The sequence below is a fragment of the Cordyceps militaris genome (genome assembly GCF_000225605.1).
Source record: "Cordyceps militaris CM01 unplaced genomic scaffold CCM_S00001, whole genome shotgun sequence".
Classification (NCBI taxonomy): domain Eukaryota; kingdom Fungi; phylum Ascomycota; class Sordariomycetes; order Hypocreales; family Cordycipitaceae; genus Cordyceps; species Cordyceps militaris.
The window spans coordinates 4,983,154-5,001,017 of record NW_006271969.1 but is presented as its reverse complement, the minus strand read 5'-3'; the positions used below and the strand labels follow the sequence as shown (position 1 = coordinate 5,001,017).

General features: G+C 56.1%; 6 protein-coding genes across 6 annotated transcripts; 3 read left to right on the top strand and 3 right to left on the bottom strand.

Moving 5' to 3' along the window:
• Positions 1–1,983: 1,983 nt before the first annotated feature.
• On the top strand, positions 1,984–3,569 carry CCM_01553 (uncharacterized protein; the record flags this gene model as incomplete). Its single annotated transcript, XM_006666709.1, has 3 exons — positions 1,984–2,139; positions 2,400–2,705; positions 3,279–3,569. 3 exons carry the CDS (start codon positions 1,984–1,986, stop codon positions 3,567–3,569), a joined length of 753 nt encoding a protein of 250 aa, XP_006666772.1.
• A 1,872-nt stretch (positions 3,570–5,441) lies between these two features.
• CCM_01552 (elastinolytic metalloproteinase Mep) lies at positions 5,442–7,507 on the top strand (the record flags this gene model as incomplete). The annotated part of the gene is made up of 3 exons (XM_006666708.1): positions 5,442–5,804; positions 5,889–6,831; positions 6,897–7,507. The coding sequence occupies 3 exons, from the start codon at positions 5,442–5,444 to the stop codon at positions 7,505–7,507; spliced, it is 1,917 nt and encodes a 638-aa protein (XP_006666771.1).
• A 277-nt stretch (positions 7,508–7,784) lies between these two features.
• Positions 7,785–9,380, bottom strand: CCM_01551 (fungal specific transcription factor, putative; the record flags this gene model as incomplete). Its single annotated transcript, XM_006666707.1, has 1 exon — positions 7,785–9,380. The coding sequence occupies one exon, from the start codon at positions 9,378–9,380 to the stop codon at positions 7,785–7,787; it is 1,596 nt and encodes a 531-aa protein (XP_006666770.1).
• A 1,515-nt stretch (positions 9,381–10,895) lies between these two features.
• Positions 10,896–12,110, bottom strand: CCM_01550 (uncharacterized protein; the record flags this gene model as incomplete). Its single annotated transcript, XM_006666706.1, has 1 exon — positions 10,896–12,110. One exon carries the CDS (start codon positions 12,108–12,110, stop codon positions 10,896–10,898), a length of 1,215 nt encoding a protein of 404 aa, XP_006666769.1.
• A 1,137-nt stretch (positions 12,111–13,247) lies between these two features.
• CCM_01549 (TLG2-vesicle protein of 38 kDa) lies at positions 13,248–14,489 on the top strand (the record flags this gene model as incomplete). The annotated part of the gene is made up of 2 exons (XM_006666705.1): positions 13,248–14,011; positions 14,090–14,489. The coding sequence occupies 2 exons, from the start codon at positions 13,248–13,250 to the stop codon at positions 14,487–14,489; spliced, it is 1,164 nt and encodes a 387-aa protein (XP_006666768.1).
• A 437-nt stretch (positions 14,490–14,926) lies between these two features.
• CCM_01548 (uncharacterized protein) lies at positions 14,927–16,696 on the bottom strand (the record flags this gene model as incomplete). The annotated part of the gene is made up of 2 exons (XM_006666704.1): positions 14,927–16,276; positions 16,559–16,696. The coding sequence occupies 2 exons, from the start codon at positions 16,694–16,696 to the stop codon at positions 14,927–14,929; spliced, it is 1,488 nt and encodes a 495-aa protein (XP_006666767.1).
• Between the last annotated feature and the right edge of the window lie 1,168 nt (positions 16,697–17,864).

Genomic DNA, 17,864 nt, shown 5'->3' with positions numbered 1-17,864 from the left:
CGGCTGGTAAGAGTAGCAAAAGGAGGGTAGGTCGGGAGGCGATGGGTGGGTTGAGTCGGTGTCGGTGTCGATGTCGATGGGAAGGGAAGTAGGTGCGCGCGATTGGGCGGAGAGCAGGGAGGGAATGAGGAGGTGCTCGGTGCGTTTAGTGTGTGGGTGAGCGACCCAACACGAAGGAAAAAAAAGGCAGCGCAAGAACTCTGGCGTCGGGCAAGCCAAAGGAGAGGGGTGCCAAAAGGCAATGTCGGAAGGAAGCCCTGGAGAAGACGGCGTGGCCTTTGTTGGGATGGTGATGTGAGAAATGGCGGCAGATGACAAAAGGCGAAGGGGAAAGGGAAGAGAAGAGGGAGGCTGTAGCGATCGCGCGGCGCCGCTGGTTCCACGCTGTGGAAGAAGCCTGTAGCGGGTGGGCAGCAGGCAGTGGACAGTGAAATGGCCTCTGTCTGCGGCTCTTCACAGTGGTTGGCTACAGTACCGGGAGGTAGGAACAGGGAAGGCGGCGGCGCGCGGGTGAGGTACCTAGCGGCCTACCTGTGGGCAGTACTGTGCGAAAAGGGCATGTGTGACATTGGCACTGTGCGAGATGTGGTTAGTGAGAAATCAGGTTCATTTAGTAGGTACAGGTAGGTACGTACGTACCAGGTACCTATGTATGTAGGTAGGTAGGTACCAGGTAGGTACATAGGTAGGTAGGTACCTAGCTAGCCCATCGAGTCATTTGCTTTCTTTTTCTTTCTTCACTTTCTTGAATCAAACAAGGCTGCTGGCTGGACACAGTCAGGACCTGTATGCTAGTGGTGGTTTTTTCTCTCCTATGATTTGTTAGTAGGCACCTGGTGCGGAGCATTACCGCCGAGAAGGAACGCGGGCTAAGATCAGCCTGGTGCAGACACAAGTACCTAGGTACCTAGGTACCTATTAAGCGACCAGGGACCTGCTTGCCGCATTGCTGAACCAGCAATCAGATGCGCCTCTTCAAACAACATACATATATTGAAGATTTCGCATGACTAGAAACCTAGCAGGACCAAGCCTTACCCGTCGCCATGCAACGAGGCACCGGGGTGCCCACACAGCAGTAGTGGCGTATCCAGACTTGCGCAAGACCACAATTGCACTTGACCAATACGGGATACGGAGCAGGTACTTGGAACTACGGCAATACCGCACTGCGCCATACAATACGACAAATCGATCGACTGCCGCTAATAAATAACTAAAAGGTGAGCCCGGTGCCCAGCTGCTGTCCTGGTGGGTCGCTCCCAGAGAGGTGCCAGGCCATCATCCCTGGCCATCACAGGAGCCGGCTTGAGGCTGGCTTAGTAGTTACAGTCTCTCGCACTGTGAGGCGCGCCGAAGCGGGATTTCGGGACGAGACGAGGCCCAGGCACCCACCAGATACTAAGTTAGATGGGTGGTGGGCAAGACAGGGTGATGGAGGAGGGAGAGTTGTCTGTCAGGTTGCCAGTCGGCAGGAGAAAATGGACACTGCACTGACCTCTGCAAGAGGATGGTACTGAGTAGTGAGAACGTCTAGTTTTATTTATTTCGCTTCTTTTGAGTTTGGAAAAAAAAAAAGGCGGACACGCTGGTGTTGACCTACAAGCGCCCGCTACAGAGAGAAGAGGGGGAAACACGCCACCGAGACGTTGAAAGGGGCGAGGATCCGTACACCTACCTAGGTACAAGGGCACCAGCGCCAGAATTCCGCCAACACGCGAGGCCATCTATGAGATAGTAGCCCCGGCCCAGAGACAAGATGAGTCTAGATCGTGTGCATGGGGAAAAAGACTGGAAAAGGTGGCAGGGTCTCGTGTGAAGCCGTTTTTCTGTCTTGTTTCCTCATACCCAACATCTGCCAGTGACCAGGCAGGCAGGTAGGTAGGCAGGTAGGTAGGTAGGTAGTTATAGTGATAGTCGTGCTCATGGGCCATCGATTCTCGACAGTAAATTGTACAGTGACCTACTAAGGTAATTACTGGTATGTACCGCCTCAAGCTGGCAGGTGCTGTGCCCAGACCGGTTCGCATCTACGCTCCGCCCCTGAACCCCAACTGCAACGGGCGCGCCCCATTGCTGTCTCTACCAGCCACAATGTATCCGGACACTGGCGCGCCTCGATCCAGCCACAGTCTTCTTGTCTCTCTTGCTTCTCTCACCACACCCACACCGCGAGAAATGATGATTCGCCTCATTTCGGGGATACATACATACTCCTTATCTAACTATTTATCTATCTATTCCAGAGGCATCAGCCTTTAGCCTGCCCACGTCCTTGAAGCTGTGGGGTTTGGACCCCCAAATTCCTCGCCCGGCCCAAAAAGGACCCGCTCCACTACGTCATTTCCAGGGCTCGAGGGCCAAGAACTAGAGAGACTCCATAAAAAAGGCACCAAAAGCCAACCGAGGCGACGGGCGTCGTCTCTGAGTGGACCGCTTCAGCTTCTACCAGCCAGCTCCATTTTGACACAATCAAATTCGCACAGTACATACTGTACGCGTACACACTGTACTCGTTCGCGATAACCCACCACGACAGCCAACAGCAAACAGACATCGAGTTTCAGGTCTGCCATTTCATTTCCTCGACCTTCACCGTCACTTCAACGTCGCACAGTTCCATCACGGACGCACCTTTCTTGGTGGACACGGCCCGACTCGATCCACGCCCACCTAACATGACAGGCTTCGTGGCCCAGCCGCTAGTCTATCCCTTGGACTGCGGAGGAGAACCAAGAACGTCACCAAATCCACCTCGAAAAACCACAATCCACGGATACTAGAGGAGACTTTGTTTTACGCTGTCGTTATCGGAGGTGGTCCCTGGACCTGCGCCACAGTTCTTCTAAACCTGAATGAATTAGGGAAGGGCCGATATCCGGAAACATCTTTGATTGGACCTAGTCCCTGCAAAATACTTATGATAGGGTACGACGCATACGACGACTCTCGGCGATGAAGAACGTGACCATGCCCTCATTTCAAAAGCAAGCCGTTAATCTTAAGAATTCAAGAGAGTTGTCAATTTTCTGCAACATCTTCACGTCTGAGTCGGACATGGTCTTCCCACTCGTTGAAGAAACACTGAAGGCCCGGAATGTTCATGTCATCGCCTCGACCTTACCATTGACCGGGAGGCTGGCTTGGTGATGATACACCACAATTCTCAGGCCTGTCAACAAAGAAAAATCCGCGTACAAAGACAAAAGCCTCTTGTATCCGACATAATTTCGTTGAATCGCTGAAAGAGCGACTGCAGCAAATTCACGTGGTACTAGGATAGCGCGGGCGCCGTGGGTGGCTGGTTCAAAAAGCCATTTGTAGATGGGGAAGATGACGACGACGCGTTGGTTGTAATGTCTGGAGCGACAAGAAGAGGCAACACTACCTACATTTTCGGATCTGAGACAGAGCTGCGAGTCTCTGCATACCGGGCTTGGCAGCGCATTGCCATGTGCAGAGCAGGCACGACGTCTTGGCTTCAAGGTGCAGAACAACGTGGTGGCGGCCCGAGCCGGCCGCAAGACCGAGACCAACACGTGCAATCGAAAATTGGTATTGTGAGGTGAAAGCACACTTTGGAAGATTCATCACGTCTCTCCCCCTTACCGATACAAGACTCATTGACTCGACTGAGGCGGAAGGTGCTATGTTATCCGCTGTTGGCGCGATCTAACGCGGGAAACTGGTGAGGATTCGCATGAAAACAGGTACGGGGTTGGAAGTTCCTTTTCTAGATGGATCGCAACGCTTTGACTTGTTCTTCATGAACAGGACTGGTACCATGTGATGTGTTTTTGACGAATCAGCGCCAAGGACCGGCATTTGCCTCGCCTTCCTTTTCCATCGCCAACGCCATCAACACCATCAACCGCGCCATCAAGACAGCGAGCTGCACAGGCCCACCGATAGCAAAATATCCGGGCAAAGCGCATGGCTCTAGGCGATGTAAAAGGCAGGTAGGATCAGAGTTGCTATTAAGCTAGGCACTGGCCAGAAAAGCTACCAAGTAACACGATCTTGGATCCTTCCTAATAAAGGATAGCGTGCGCTTGGTTTCCAAGACGCAATCCATGCTCATTATAGAAGCTGTTCGGGTTGAAAGCTTGCTGGATGAGTGCACAAGGGGAAATAGCCTTTGTTTTAAGGTTAAAAACTACCGATTTTCGCCCCGTACTGTGCCTCTCGCAAATCATGCACGCGTTTCGCTTGCCAGGGTGCCAAGCTTTCAATTACATGGACGAAAGTGAAACCCGAGATGGCGCGTCCAAAAGCCGACAAAGCTCCACCCGTCTGCCCCAGATCTTGTGGCATTCACCCGTTCCAAACCGCTTCACGCTGTACTCGTTTCTGTCTGCCGGCTTATTACGCACAGTCTCACCGGAGTCTCGCGTAATTGACGCCAAGTACCCCAAGGCCATGAGGATCCCCCGTGGCCGCTTTGCTGGGCGGCCGTGAAGTCGGCCGGGTTTTGCTAGAGCCAGAGATGTCATATCGCCTAGCCTTCAACGCAGCTGTGTCATCTACAAAGTCGTGTGATCTGCAAGGCCGAGCTGGATTTCAATATGCATTCGCGCGCTACGTTACATATGACTTATTGGCTTCCAATCTGAACAAAGTTCGCTAGCCCGTGAGTGACAATTCATGAAGTTGTTTGACAGCCAACCTGTGGACGCATATATATTTACCCACAAGACACCACCATCGACCAATGCAATGCCGTTGAGTTTAGGACCTGTATCAATATAGTCGAGGTTCACAACAAAAAGACCAATTATTTTACGACTTCTCTTTCGTTTCTCAAAAACCATCACCAGACAGATAGTCTTACTACCACCTTCCCGAATAGAGTCATGTCGGCCGAGCGTAGCGGGGAAAAAGTCTGGAAACGAGAGAGCTCTCGTTCTTCCTCGCTTCAGAGTCTCTGTGCTTATCAAATGCGCAGCTGGAATGTTAGTTCTTGACTATACAAGAAGGTAGCAATCGGGGAATATGGACAACGTGGAAAGACAGCGGCTTAAGACACGCCAAGCATCGATTGCAAAAGTGTTGGCTTACGGATCTAGGATTAGACTATGGGGATATGCTTATCGAAATGGACGGGAGGGGACCCCGGGCGGCGAAGTGCCTAGTCGAGCTGCCTATTCGAGGCACTGCCCGCACGTGGAGTCGTTCTTGGCAGAGGAGGCGAATGCTGCTCTTGTGTTGTCGCGCTTTGAGTCTTTTGGAAGGTCAATGGTCAACGGAGCGGCACTGTAAGCAGATTGATGTGCGTATTCGATGGATATACGGGGGGCGAGATGCTCCGGAAAACTACTATATAACAGGGAGCCGTCGACCCCTCGGATCCATGGATTGAAGAAACTCTCTATTGAGTAGGAGACTTTAGAATTCTGAGAACAACATCTTTACCACCTCATCGCCTTTCCATCTCTCGCATTATGAGATCTCTCGCTGTTCTCGGCCTTGCCGGCCTTGCAGCCAATGTCCAGGCTCATCCGGTCCACGACGACCAGCACCCGGCGGCGCTCTCCCGACGTGGCGTGGACATTAACCAGTTCACCATGCCCGACGTATCCAACTACACGGCGTCGACTGACGTTGGAAGCAATGCCGCCGCCGCCGCCGTTGGCAAGCGTGAGACGTATGTCGAGACGGCGACGGAGTTTCTCAAGAAGGAACTCCCGGGCGCCAAGTTCCGTCTGGTCGACGACCACTTTGTCAGCGCCAGCGGTGTTGCCCACGTCAACTTTAGACAGACGCACAACGGCATTGACATTGACAACGGTGACTTCAAGGTCAATGTAAGGGCTTCTTCTCCAAAACTTGGGCCGAAGCAGCAAGATGCCACCCCGGCTAACCCAGGGCCGCGCGCCCGCCATTGACAGGTCGGCTCCGACGGCAAGATCTTCTCCTTTGGCAACAACTTTTTCGCGGGCAAGCTGCCGCAAGGAGATCCCGGCAAGAAGCCCAACCACATCAACCCCGTCGAGGCCCTCAAGGGCGTCGCGCAGAAGCTCGGCCTCCCCATCGACGCCGGTCGCGCGACCGCCGAGAACAAGGAGGACAACGTCTTCGTCATCAAGAGCACCTCTGGTACCCAGAGCGACCCAGAGGCCAAGCTCGTGTACTTTTCGGACGGCAAGGGCGGCTTGACCCTCAGCTGGCGCGTTGAGACGGACCTCAAGGACAACTGGCTGCTGACCTATGTCGACGCCAAGGAGCCGACCAAGGTCCACGGCGTCGTCGACTACGTGGCGGATGCCGCCTCGTTCCAGGTTTTTCCCTTTGGCGCGGTCGCCGACCCCAGCGTCGGTAGCCGCGTGATTGTCAAGGATCCCTGGACCTCGGCGTCGCCGTTTGGCTGGCTGAGCGACGGGACGACCAACTACACCACCACCGAGGGCAACAACGGCCATGCGCAGAACAACCCGACCGGCGGAGACGTGTGGGTGAGCAACTATCGCCCCAAGAACGCGGAGCGCAAGTTTGAGTACCCCTACTCGAGCTCGCTGGAGCCCAAGGACTACGTCGACTTTTCCGCCACGCAGCTCTTCTACACGTCCAACAGCTACCACGATCTCCTGTATGCCCTCGGCTTCACTGAGGTGGCCGGCAACTTCCAGGACAACAACAACGGCAAGGGCGGCCGCGCGGCCGACGGCGTCATTCTCAACACGCAAGACGGCAGCGGCGTCAACAATGCCTACTTTAGCACCCCGCCAGACGGCCAGCGAGGGCGCATGCTCATGTACGTCTGGGACAGGTCGGAGCCAAACCGCGACAGCAGCCTGGACTCTGGCGTCGTTATCCACGAGTACACTCATGGTCGTAAGTTTTGTTTGGGGAAAAAAAAGAAGGCGGGATGTAGATGGGCTAACACACGAAATCCATAGTGAGCAACCGTCTCACGGGCGGCCCGGCCAACTCTGGCTGCCTGTCCTCGACCGAGCCGCGCGGCATGGGCGAGGGCTGGAGCGACTTCTTCGCCGTGGCGCTCGACGTCAAGAAGACGCAGACGCGCGCGCACGACAACGCGTTTGGCGCGTGGATCTTCAACAACCCGCGAGGCATCCGCACGTTCCCGTACTCGACCAGCCTGACGACCAACACGCACACGTACGCCAAGGCGGACGGGCTGACGAGCCAGCACGCCATTGGCAACATCTGGGCCACGATGCTCTACGAGGTGCTCTGGAACCTGATTGACAAGCACGGCAACTCGGGCGCGTACTACCCGACCCTCAACAGCAAGGGCGCGCCCCAGGGCGACGGCCGCTTCCTCGCCATGAAGCTCGCCCTCGACGGCATGGCGCTGCAGACGTGCAACCCCAACTTTGTGCAGGCCCGCAACGCCATCCTCGACGCCGACCGCGCCCTCACCGGCAGCGCCAACCACTGCGAGATCTGGAAGGGCTTCGCCAAGCGCGGCTTGGGCCAGGGAGCCCGGTACAACAGCAGCAAGCGCACCGAGGACTTCACCGTTCCTGCTGGCATCTGCAGCTAGAGGCTGTCTGGATGAGACGACAGTGAAGCAATAGCTGTGCAAGGATTTCGTGATGCTTTGACTTGTGGGGGTAGCGAGGCGTGGTGGTGTAAAGTGGTGTTCTGAACGGGTTGTTGTTGATTTCGCGTCGTACATATCCCCAGATTTATTCTATATATGGGTGAAATTATATAAGAGACAGCTCTGTCAGCCCATATATGAAAAGTTCCTATCTCATGCTCACCATTATCCGGACTCTTGTTTAAACGCACAATGGGACACTCACTCTCCCTCCCACTTACACGGCTGGGGGCGGGTTATCGGTTCCCTGCCCACTTGCATTGTCCACGCCGTACGGAAACAAATACTCCAAATCCTCAAACGATCCGAGCTGGCTCATAAGCGGTCGTTCTTGAAGTATGGGCAGAAACGACAAGGTGCCAACCTGCTGCGGCCCGTCCAGCCCGCCGTCGCCACCCACCTGCATGCCCACGAGGTCCGCGTACCCGGGCGCGCCGTGCCCAGCGCTGTCGCTATTCATCATGGGAGGCGTCTCCATCTCCGCATCGCCGCCTCCGCCTGCCCGCCCAGCACCGTGGCTCCCGTCCCGTTGTTGCTCCGGCGTGTGCATCAAGTTGTCGAGGACGGTGGCCTCGCTTTTGCCGAGATGCGGGCGCAGAATCTCGGCGCTGCCCCAGAACCCGACGCACTGCTCCATAAAACGCGCCAGCAGCTCGTAGTTGGACGCGGCCAGGGTTTTGCTATAGCGCGAGCGGCCGAGGTATGTACTCTGGGCGGTGGCGGCAAACCATAGCGCGGCGTGGGCGACCAACGGGTTCAAGTACTTGTAGCTGTCGGGTGCGCTGTTGCGCACCAGCGTCACGATGGCCTCGGATGCCTCCATATAGTTGGTCCACGCTGCGTCATCCGCCGCCGCTTGCTCGCCTTGGCTGTGACTCGCCGGCGACCCGTGAACGCCGGGACTAGTCTGGGACACGGCGTGCACATGCTGGTGGGTAAGCATGAAGCGCGTCAGCTGTGTTACCATGTGGATGCTGAAAATGTCGGCATGGTGCTGTCGGAGGCTGGCTTCGCTGGGCGCCGCCTTGGTGCGAAAGTCGAGCGTCTCGCCCAGGTAGCGCAGGCCGGCGGGCAGCGCGGTCGTGGTATGGCTCAAGCAGTTGGAAATACCGGCGAGTTGCTGCGCCTTTTGACTGCCCGTGAGGTCCTGGTTTGTTTCTGGCGTGTACGCGAGCTGCTGCGCGTCGTGCATGAGCGAGCTGACGGCTATGAACCATGCCCTCGGGCTCGTGTTTCCGGATGCCAACAGCGTCTCCCATCTTGTGGCCGCGTCTTTCGGCAGGCGGCAGCTTGGCCGGTACCTGTTCTCGAACCAGTCGCTGTCGTGTATCGGAAGGAGCGTGTACATTTGCGACCAGTGCATCCCGAGAGGGAGCCGGCGAATCGTGCTGGCATACACGTCGAGCTCCCAGATGGCCCACCAGCACCGCCGCTGCTCCTCCTGTGCCGACCAGAATTCGACATCTATATTGCCCTGGCTGTCCCGTCTCTGGCCGTCCACGTCGACGAGGTGCAGCCCAAGGTCGTACCCCAGACGGACGAGGTTGCCCGTGGCCCGCCACGAACTCGACCGCACACTGCGTGTGAGGCGGTAAAACGTATCCAGAACACTTGCCTGTAAGAGCCACAGCGGCGGCGGGGTCTCGTCGTAGGGTCCCAAGGCATCTTCGATTCTCTTGGAGGCAATCTTGGCGAAGTAGGACGGCGCTGGAAAGTAGTTCCACAAAGACTCGTCTTTTTCGCCCGCGTGGAATCGTGCGGAAAAGGAGAAAATAGAAGCGACCAATGCTTCGGCCTCGGCTATCGAATGCATTTGGCTGAATTTTGCCTCGACCGAACCAGGTTTAAACAAAGAAAACGCCGTCATGTTTTGAAAATACGAGGCCATTCTTTGCAGACACGTGGTGTTAGCCTACCGAATATGGCTGGCGACTCCGATTCGAACCCGACTTACAAAGTGTGATATATGCTCTCTGGAATTCGTAAGCTCTGGCATACAGCCTCTAATGTGACACCAATTGTCAGGTCCGATGACTCGAGAGTGTCGATAGAACCGAGAGGCTGCTCTTTGTTATGTTCATGGTGGGAGGAATACATAATTTGACAAAACGCTAGGCCATCTGGATAAGCAGTGGACTCAGCCTCAGCCATGTCATCATCTGCTACTGCCGTTGCCGTCCCGACGGGAGTCGACCAGAAGTTAGTTTGCAGTGGTGATAAAGTTGGTGCCAGGGGCGTTGTCGCGGTAGTCGAGCTCTCGGATGACCCAGTCGTGGTACTGATAGGATCTTGCGGCGGCCGAGGGCGAAGAAGCTTTTGCTGAGAGCGACGACGCTGGTTTTTCTGCGTGCTACCTACATGGTCATCATGGGTTGGTACAGCCGTGTTGTTCGGATCGAACCCGTAATCGTGACGGCACTCACCTAACTTTGGACCGGGCTTCTCGGCGTATGTTGGGTACTCGCATGTCGAATCAGTCTTGACACAAAGTGAACATACTGGAAAAGTGCGGCTGCTATATGACAACATCAGTGTCTGTCCGCATTTCCATAGAGACTGAGTTGCAGTTATGCAAACTGACCACTTGACCTTGCGTCTAAACGATGCCGCAAGCTGCATTAGCATTCAACATACATGGCTGGCAACGCCGGAAACGGGACACGCAAGGGTGCTTGTCCTCAAGCATATCTTGGCAGTCCATGCGAGCACCACCTACCGTTTACAGGCATAGCAAGCCAATCCCGAAAGGCCCGGCTCGGGAGGGTCTCGCTCCATGGCGGCGCCGTCGTTCGGGTCGGCCTCTTTACGGATGAATTGAAAAATCGGCCGAAGACCTGAGCACATACGAAAGAGGCGGCAACTTGAGAACCCGGATCAGGGAGCGGCGGACGCGCGCACCACTTTGTTCTGGGCTGTCTTGGTCGCTAGGCCTAAAGATGGGCCGAATCTGACGCGATAGGGCTGATCAGATTTTAGGAGCAAGTGCGTAGCGTCCGGGTCGGACACGGAGCTGAAAACGGTGGCTAGCAAGAGCCTCGTCCGCTTCTCATTCGCGTTTTCTGCATTTTGGGTATCCCGGCTCACATGCTAGAATGCCGGATACTCGGCTGGACAATGGACGAGTAGGTAGGTGATGCTTCCAAGCCGTGCTGCTCAGGACACGCATTCGCATACCTAGAAAAACAGCTCAACTTAATTTTTGACGTTTGTGGCTCCTTCGAATATGATAAACCCGAATCGACGCATTCACGGCACCCTCTCCATGCCCCTCCGACCCCAACCGGAGCCACGGCGGCGCAGGACCCGGGATCTTTCTTATCCAGCCACTTCATCCCACCCAATCTCTCACCTTCCTCCTCTGATACTTCGTGCTCCTCTTTGATCCGTACGCAGCTTCTTCCTGCTCCAAGTCCGCAAGTCTGCACTGCTCCTCATCCTCGGCGTCGTTGGTTGCCGCATCTGCCCGAGGCGCGCGCAGCAGCAACGGATCGCGCGGGCGCGCCGTCTTCGCCGTGCGGGCACGTTTCGCAGCACGCACGACCGCATCCTTGCCGCAATCGCCCGCTTCCAGGCCATGCGACAGCCATTTGTCCGTTTTAGCGGTGTTGAGGTGGCAGTGCAGGTACGTGCTGCCCTCGCGGGCGCGGTTCCAGGCCTCGAAGCCGACAAAGTACAACAGGGTGCTGCCGATGCGCGCCGCCCAGTCCACGGCCGGGAGACGGCAGGCGGAGTGTAGCAGGTCGGCGGCGGCCAGGATGCGCACACAGCGCTCCATGTGCGGCCGCACGTCGTCGTGCGCGCGCAGACCCCTGAAGCCTGGCCGCTTCTTCAGCGCCTCGGCGAAGCGCATGGGCGGCCCCGCGTCGGACAGAAGCCCTCCGTACGGCAGCCAGTTTCTGTACGTGGTTTCCGTGAGGAGCTCTTCCGGAAACGTCCCTAGGATGGCCGCAAAGAAAAAGACAGAGAGCGCTTCGTCGACCGCCGCGCCCCAACCGCCGCCCTTTGGAGCCGACCAGTCCCCGCGACTCTGCCCATGTTTTCTACAGTCCATCGCAGCCTTCATGTCGACGCCACGCATCTGGGCCACGTGCAGCAAGGCCGCCGTCTGCTCGTGCTCGAGGAGCGCCTTGGCGACGCGCGCCAGGTCCGCCGGGTCCTTGTCCGTCCACCAGTCGCCGCGCTGCACGCCAGGGGTCAACACCGGGGCTTGCCGGTCATGGAGCGGGCACAAGAGTGGCGGCTCGTCGAGCGCAGAGTCTGGAAACAGTTTGTCTTGGCGGGGCGGGAATGCGGCGTCTAGTCGTTGCCGCTCGGCGGCGGCCAGGAGTTGTATGTGGCTGGCAAGTTGAGCGGAGAGCTGCAGCATCTCGGGAGCCCATTCGGGACGGGACACCTTGGGCGTCAGGAGTAGTAGCTGTTTGTCTGTTTCGACCCAGCTCTGGTAGACTCTTTTGAACCATTGATCGTGCCGCGAGGTCGTTGTTGGGGTGATGTGGAAGCGTTGCCGCAGAAGCGACTGTAGGGAAGTAGTAATGTCATCCATTAGGAGCGGATTGCCCTTTTTTCTGTTGCTTCGATTTCTTTGATGGAACCGTCTCCAAGGTGATGCGCTGACCTGAGTCTTATAGCGCATGTGGCAAGGCTGACTGGTGACTCACAGCGAGAACGAGAGCCTTCCCCAAGGCGGCGAATTGGTTGCGGTAGGGAAACGGCCGCGTCTATTAGATGCTCCTTCATCACACGTTTCTGCTCGGTAATGGAAGCAACCGTACTGTCCCGCCACGAAGAGGCCGTTTTGTCAGGTTCTGAAGCACACAGAGAGCTGGCGTTTGCTTGTTGGCCGCACCGCACTGAGCCGCCGCCATTTTGTTGAAATACTTGATCGTTTCGGGCCAAGTTGCGATATTCGGAAACTTTTAGAGATTACTTGGGTAATAGTTACTGGGTCTCAGTTTTCAATATGAAATTTACAGCCCTATCAGCCCGTGCCGCGAATAGGGAGCCCGGCACTGCCGCGCCGCTGCACAAGTACGGCTGGTAGAGTGAGAAACGCATTGACGGGGTGAAGAGAGGACGCTCATGAAGATGTTAATTAGGATTTATTCGTAGGTTATTATCATTGCTGCTGCACTGATGATGGTACTGCGGAGTGTTGTGGCCCTCGGACCCTGCTATTATCATCAGCCAGGCCCACGTCATCTATTTTCCCGACGCTGCGCATCGACACCCACCGTAACCCCCCCCCCTTCGACACAGCGTCAAAACGCGGCTTTGTTCTTCCACTTGTTTCAGCTTTTCCGTACATCACTATTCGTATCAGCAAAGACATTCGCGCCCTGTACATCTTGTTCCGCACATACAACTCTCTTCCAAGCTTGAATACCGCCAATCATCATTCTGCCAATTTGCTTCGCCTCATCTCATCCGCTCCCCCCGGTCGCAGCCCGAGATATCCGACGACGCCTCGTCAGCAAGCCCTACGACGCTTCTCCGTCACGACATTACGGACCCAAAACCGAAATCCACACATATACCAGTCTTCCGTACAATGGCGAGGTAGAACAACGCTGCAGCCTCTACTATTCTACACGATAACCCACGCCTCCTGCCACTCCAACCAAAGCCGCCGCCGGCCTCTGCATCACCACCCACCCCTTGACACGCCCGCAGCTCTGCAACAATGCCGAGCAGTTCCCCGACGCACCTGCGTCCCTCCTCGACCGCCTCCTCGCCGTCGCCGTCCCCGACGGATGCCGCGCCGCGCTGGTCGCGCCACGACTCCTCGCGGCGGCTGCACAACCGCCGGCGCAGCAGCAACAACAACAACAGCCATGCGCCGTCGTCGGCCGCTGACGCCTCCTACCTCGCCCAGGCCCTGTCCCTCGTGCAGCAGACCGTCGCGTGGGGCCTGAGCATGCTCGCCTGGTACCTGCGGCTGCCGCGCCTCCAGCAGGCGCTCGTCGGCGGCGCCGGCCTCGTGCTCGGGGTGCTCGGCCTGCTCGCGCTGCTCTACACGCACGCCTTCTTCGCCTGGCTCGGCCCCGTCGCCGACAAGTGGCGCCGGCTGCCCGCCGGCTGGCTCATCAACTTCGCCATGGTCTTTGTCACGTCGTTCCCGCCCGTCATCGGCTACGCGACCGCCACCACCGTCGCCGGCTTCGTCTGGGGCTTCCCCTGGGGCTGGCCCGTTGCCGCCGCCGCCTGCACCCTCGGCAGCCTGTGCGCCTTCGTCGCGAGCCGCACCGTCCTCGGCGGCTTCGTCGAGCGCATGGTCGGCAAGGACCCGCGCTTCATGGCCCTCGCCCAGGTTATGCGCAAGGAGGGCATCCTCTACCTCACCGCCATCCGCTTCTGCCCGCTGCCTTTTAGCCTGAGCAACGGCTTCCTCGCCACGATCCCTAGCATCACGCCTCTGGCATTTACGGTATCTACTGCCCTCTCAAGGTAAGCACTGCAACCCCACCCCCCTCCCCTATTCGCCCTGCAGCTCTTCTGCGTGCTAACCCCCCGGGCCTGAAACAGTGTCAAACTCCTCGTCCACGTCTTCATCGGCAGCCGCCTCGCCGTGCTCTTCGAAAAGGGCGCCGAAATGTCCACCCGCGACAAGGTCATCAACTGGACCGGAATGGCCCTCAGCGGCCTTGTTGGCCTCGCCGTCGGCTTCGTCATCTACCGCCGCACCATGAAGCGCGCCGCCGAGATTGCTCGCGAGCAGGCCATGGACGGCACCGATGCCGAGCACGGCCACGCCGGCTACGTCGACTCCGAGACCACCCTCCTCGACCCAGAAGATGCTGCCGCCATCATGTCCGACGACGACCTGTCTATGTGGGAGGCCCAGGGCGGCAACTACTCGGACGAGGAAAGCGGCAGCGGCAGCGACGGCAACCGGTCCAAGTCCAACGGCCTCAAGCTGCTCTAGCACTTTATCTACGATGGCGAAACAATCAACTGATCAAAATAGAAGAGGCGGAGACGAGCTAGGGGGGAGAGCCTTGCCATGTATGAAACTGCATAGACGTAATCACGGGTTTGGCGTTTTGATATGAGCCATGAGAAATCCTTTTTCTTGTTAATAGAACGCAAATGTAATCGTTTCCAGCATTCACTGCACATAGTGCTCTACACCGCCTGCCAATCTTTTTGAATAAGATAGCCAATTTCGTGTTGCTAATAATATAGAATAAAAGTGCGTAAAAACTCCTCGCTGTATACAGGTTTGGTAGCAGTACGCCAGTAAATTTATCATCGTCTTCATTATAAGTTGCCCAAACGCCGACGCTTATGAGAAAAGAAAAAGGAAGGATACCATGGAAATAAAGACGAGCCGGAAAAGTGTTCGTCACAAACAGACAACAATCAAGAGCGACGCTGAAATTGATTCATAAACTGCAGGGCCTGGTCCATGGGATACCCGATAAAGACTGGCCCTGTAAAGACCATTTGCGGCGGATCAGACTTGCCTCTCAAAGCGTCTGGGGCCACAAATACTGGCTGCTGCTGCTGCGGGCCATGTGTAGGCGACAAACGGGCAGCGTCGTCACGAAAAGGTGTGAACGGGGGCGGTCCCTGCAGAGCAGGCCCGTCCTTTGACGAACCAGGCCCGTCCTTTAGCGGAGGCTTGGGGGTTTCTCCGCCACGACCTCCGGCAAACGAGGCGAACTTGGTGTGGTCAAACGGACACTTCTTCGGGCCACCCTCAGCCCCGGGAGGATGGTGCGGTGTTGGGAGTTTCAGTGGAGCGGCCGGCGGTGACAAAAGGTTCCGATCACGGTCATCCGCCCCGTACACGGGTACTGAAATGCCCCATGGTCTGCTTGGGGATTCGCCGACCCTGACCTCTTTGAGTGGCCTGTCAAAGTGGCTCTGGCGGTCTTGGTCATCGTCGGGTATAGCGTCGTCCTCATCCGTGTGCGAGGAAGTATTGACACCGTTTGCCCAGCTCTCAACTCGTCGGTTAGAGGTCTCGTCTGCTTCGCTGGCAGCCAGTGGATGCTGACCATCTTCGGGAAGCATGGACTGGTGCAATTGTCCCAGGTCCTCAATCATGCTTGCGATATTGCCATATTTGGAATCAAGCTTGCGGACTTCTTGCTCATTTCGGCCGTACCGTCTCAGACACACCTCATGGCTGCGAGGAAGCTCGTGCTTGTGCATTTCAACGTAACGCGCTACCACTTCAGGACTATGTTTGTCAAGGAACCGAATGGGGCATTTACTGGGAGCAGAGGCCCCGTTGCCCGTAGCAGCGTGTGAGGATTCTGTCCCGTCAGCCAAAGCGGCGCATATCGGGTCCGAGGGGTCATAATGGCTGGTGCCGATATTCGGCGCCGACTGGCTGCCATTCAAATCCTCAGCAGGCTTCTGAAAGGGACACTGCAAAGCACCCCTTTTGCCTTGCACCGTGAAGTCTTGTTCGAGCGCTGTTGACATTGATGAGACGTCGTCGTTGGAGCCGTGCGAGAATGTGCCCTTGCTAGAAACAGTTGTTTTACTCGCATCCCCAAGTGAGGCGGCAAGTCGACTGGCAGCACGGCGACCGTCGCGAATTACGAGAGCAAGGTGGTGTTGTGAGGATTGTGTTGTTCGCTGAGGTAGCGGAACGGGCGATGTGTTATCAACAGAAGTATAAGGAGGAAGTTGTATTTTGGAAAGAGTGTCGGCTATCTCTGGTGCAGCAGGAGCATATTTGTCGGCGAGGTACTGAAACTGACCAGGGAGTTAGCAAGGCAGGCGGGGAATTGACGTGGCAGCAGGTAGCAAGCAAACAAAATATTTGTTAGACAATCAGACGTTAAATGTATGTCAGTCCTAACGCACAAGCTGATTCAAGGCTTGTGCTCATGATCTAGAGCTAAGATAACTCATCACTTTGTCCATGGACGCTTGTCCAGTTTGCTGCTGCTTTGTTTGTGTGCAGCGTGGGTGAAGGGGAATCACGATGTAGAGCTGGGATACCTCTGGCTCGTGTAAGAAGAAAATAAAACACACCTGTTCGTGGGCAAAGCGCAGCTTGTGTTCCAAAACGGTCTTGCGGTCGGCCAGTGTCTGAACCTCATCGGCAAGCGCGTTGAACGACTCTGCCAGGGTCTGAGAGAGCTCGACATAGGCCATGGGCTGGGGTTGCATGTCGAAGAGCCGCAGCTCAGGACTTGAGCGTGAAAATGGGAGATGCACAGGCAGCACGGGATGTCGCGAGGATGCCGGGTGGTGATGGATGGTGATGTCAGGTCAGCGAAGGCGAGATGCAGGCTTCCCAAGTAGGTACTATCTAGCTGGGCGAATAAGGTTGGGCGCGTCAAGTGTGGCGGCATCAACCTGATTCGTCAGCAGGACCAGACGTCGGAGATCGGGATAGCTCCGCGACAGCCGCTCACGGATTTACAAGGATTGGCCTCATGATTGGAATGAATCTGAACCACGAGACTCGAAAACCGAAGAGTTTTCAAGAACAAGGGGGAGTATGATTGTGAACAAAAGAGTAGATGGAGAATTTAGCTCGAGACTGCACTGGAAAAGAAAATTTATGCAGCTGGCAGCTTGCTGGGGCCAATTTCTGCCGCCCGTCAGCGCCTTGCAGGCGGGGCGCTCATCTGAATCCCGAGATGAGCCTCAACTGAGGAACTTGAGAAACGGCAAAGGTATGCAGATAATGATTGGGGTGTACTAAGACTAGAGGAGATTATTGGCTGATTTCGCTTTTGAAATTGGCCACTGTACGAAAGCATGATGCCTACTAGAGACGCAGACAACAGCCAAAGTTGAAAATAAAAATATGACAAGCAGTGAAACAAAATAGATATTAATTCATATAAATAACGTCACTGCAAGCTCAGTGTTGCCTGCTGTGAACTGGTCCCTGCATCTGATCATGCAACTATGTTTGTATGCCGGCAGCGGCACGCAGCAAGCCACTGGGCATTTATCAGGTTACAATAATCCCGCCTTCGTAATCTGTATGCACCTAGGAATTGAGTGATTGATCATCTAATACAGACAACAATTACCAAGTTGCCAGGTAACTAGGTATGTAAGGAGTAATAGTTCTCCAATCCCAGCCCAGTCAAAGTTGACCCCGCCATCATTCACTCACCCAGCTACCATTGGGGCGTTGTCGGTACGTAATGACCATCCATTACTTTCGCCTGAATACGTAAAAGACGGCTGGTATCGGCCCACAGTTACTGCCAATTGGCTTCTTATTACAATACCTACTCTCTTGTTCTGTCAGCCATTTTCCACGTAACAACCGGGTGGCCTTTCCGAAGGTGATTGCGGGGTGGCTCCGAAAGGGCCA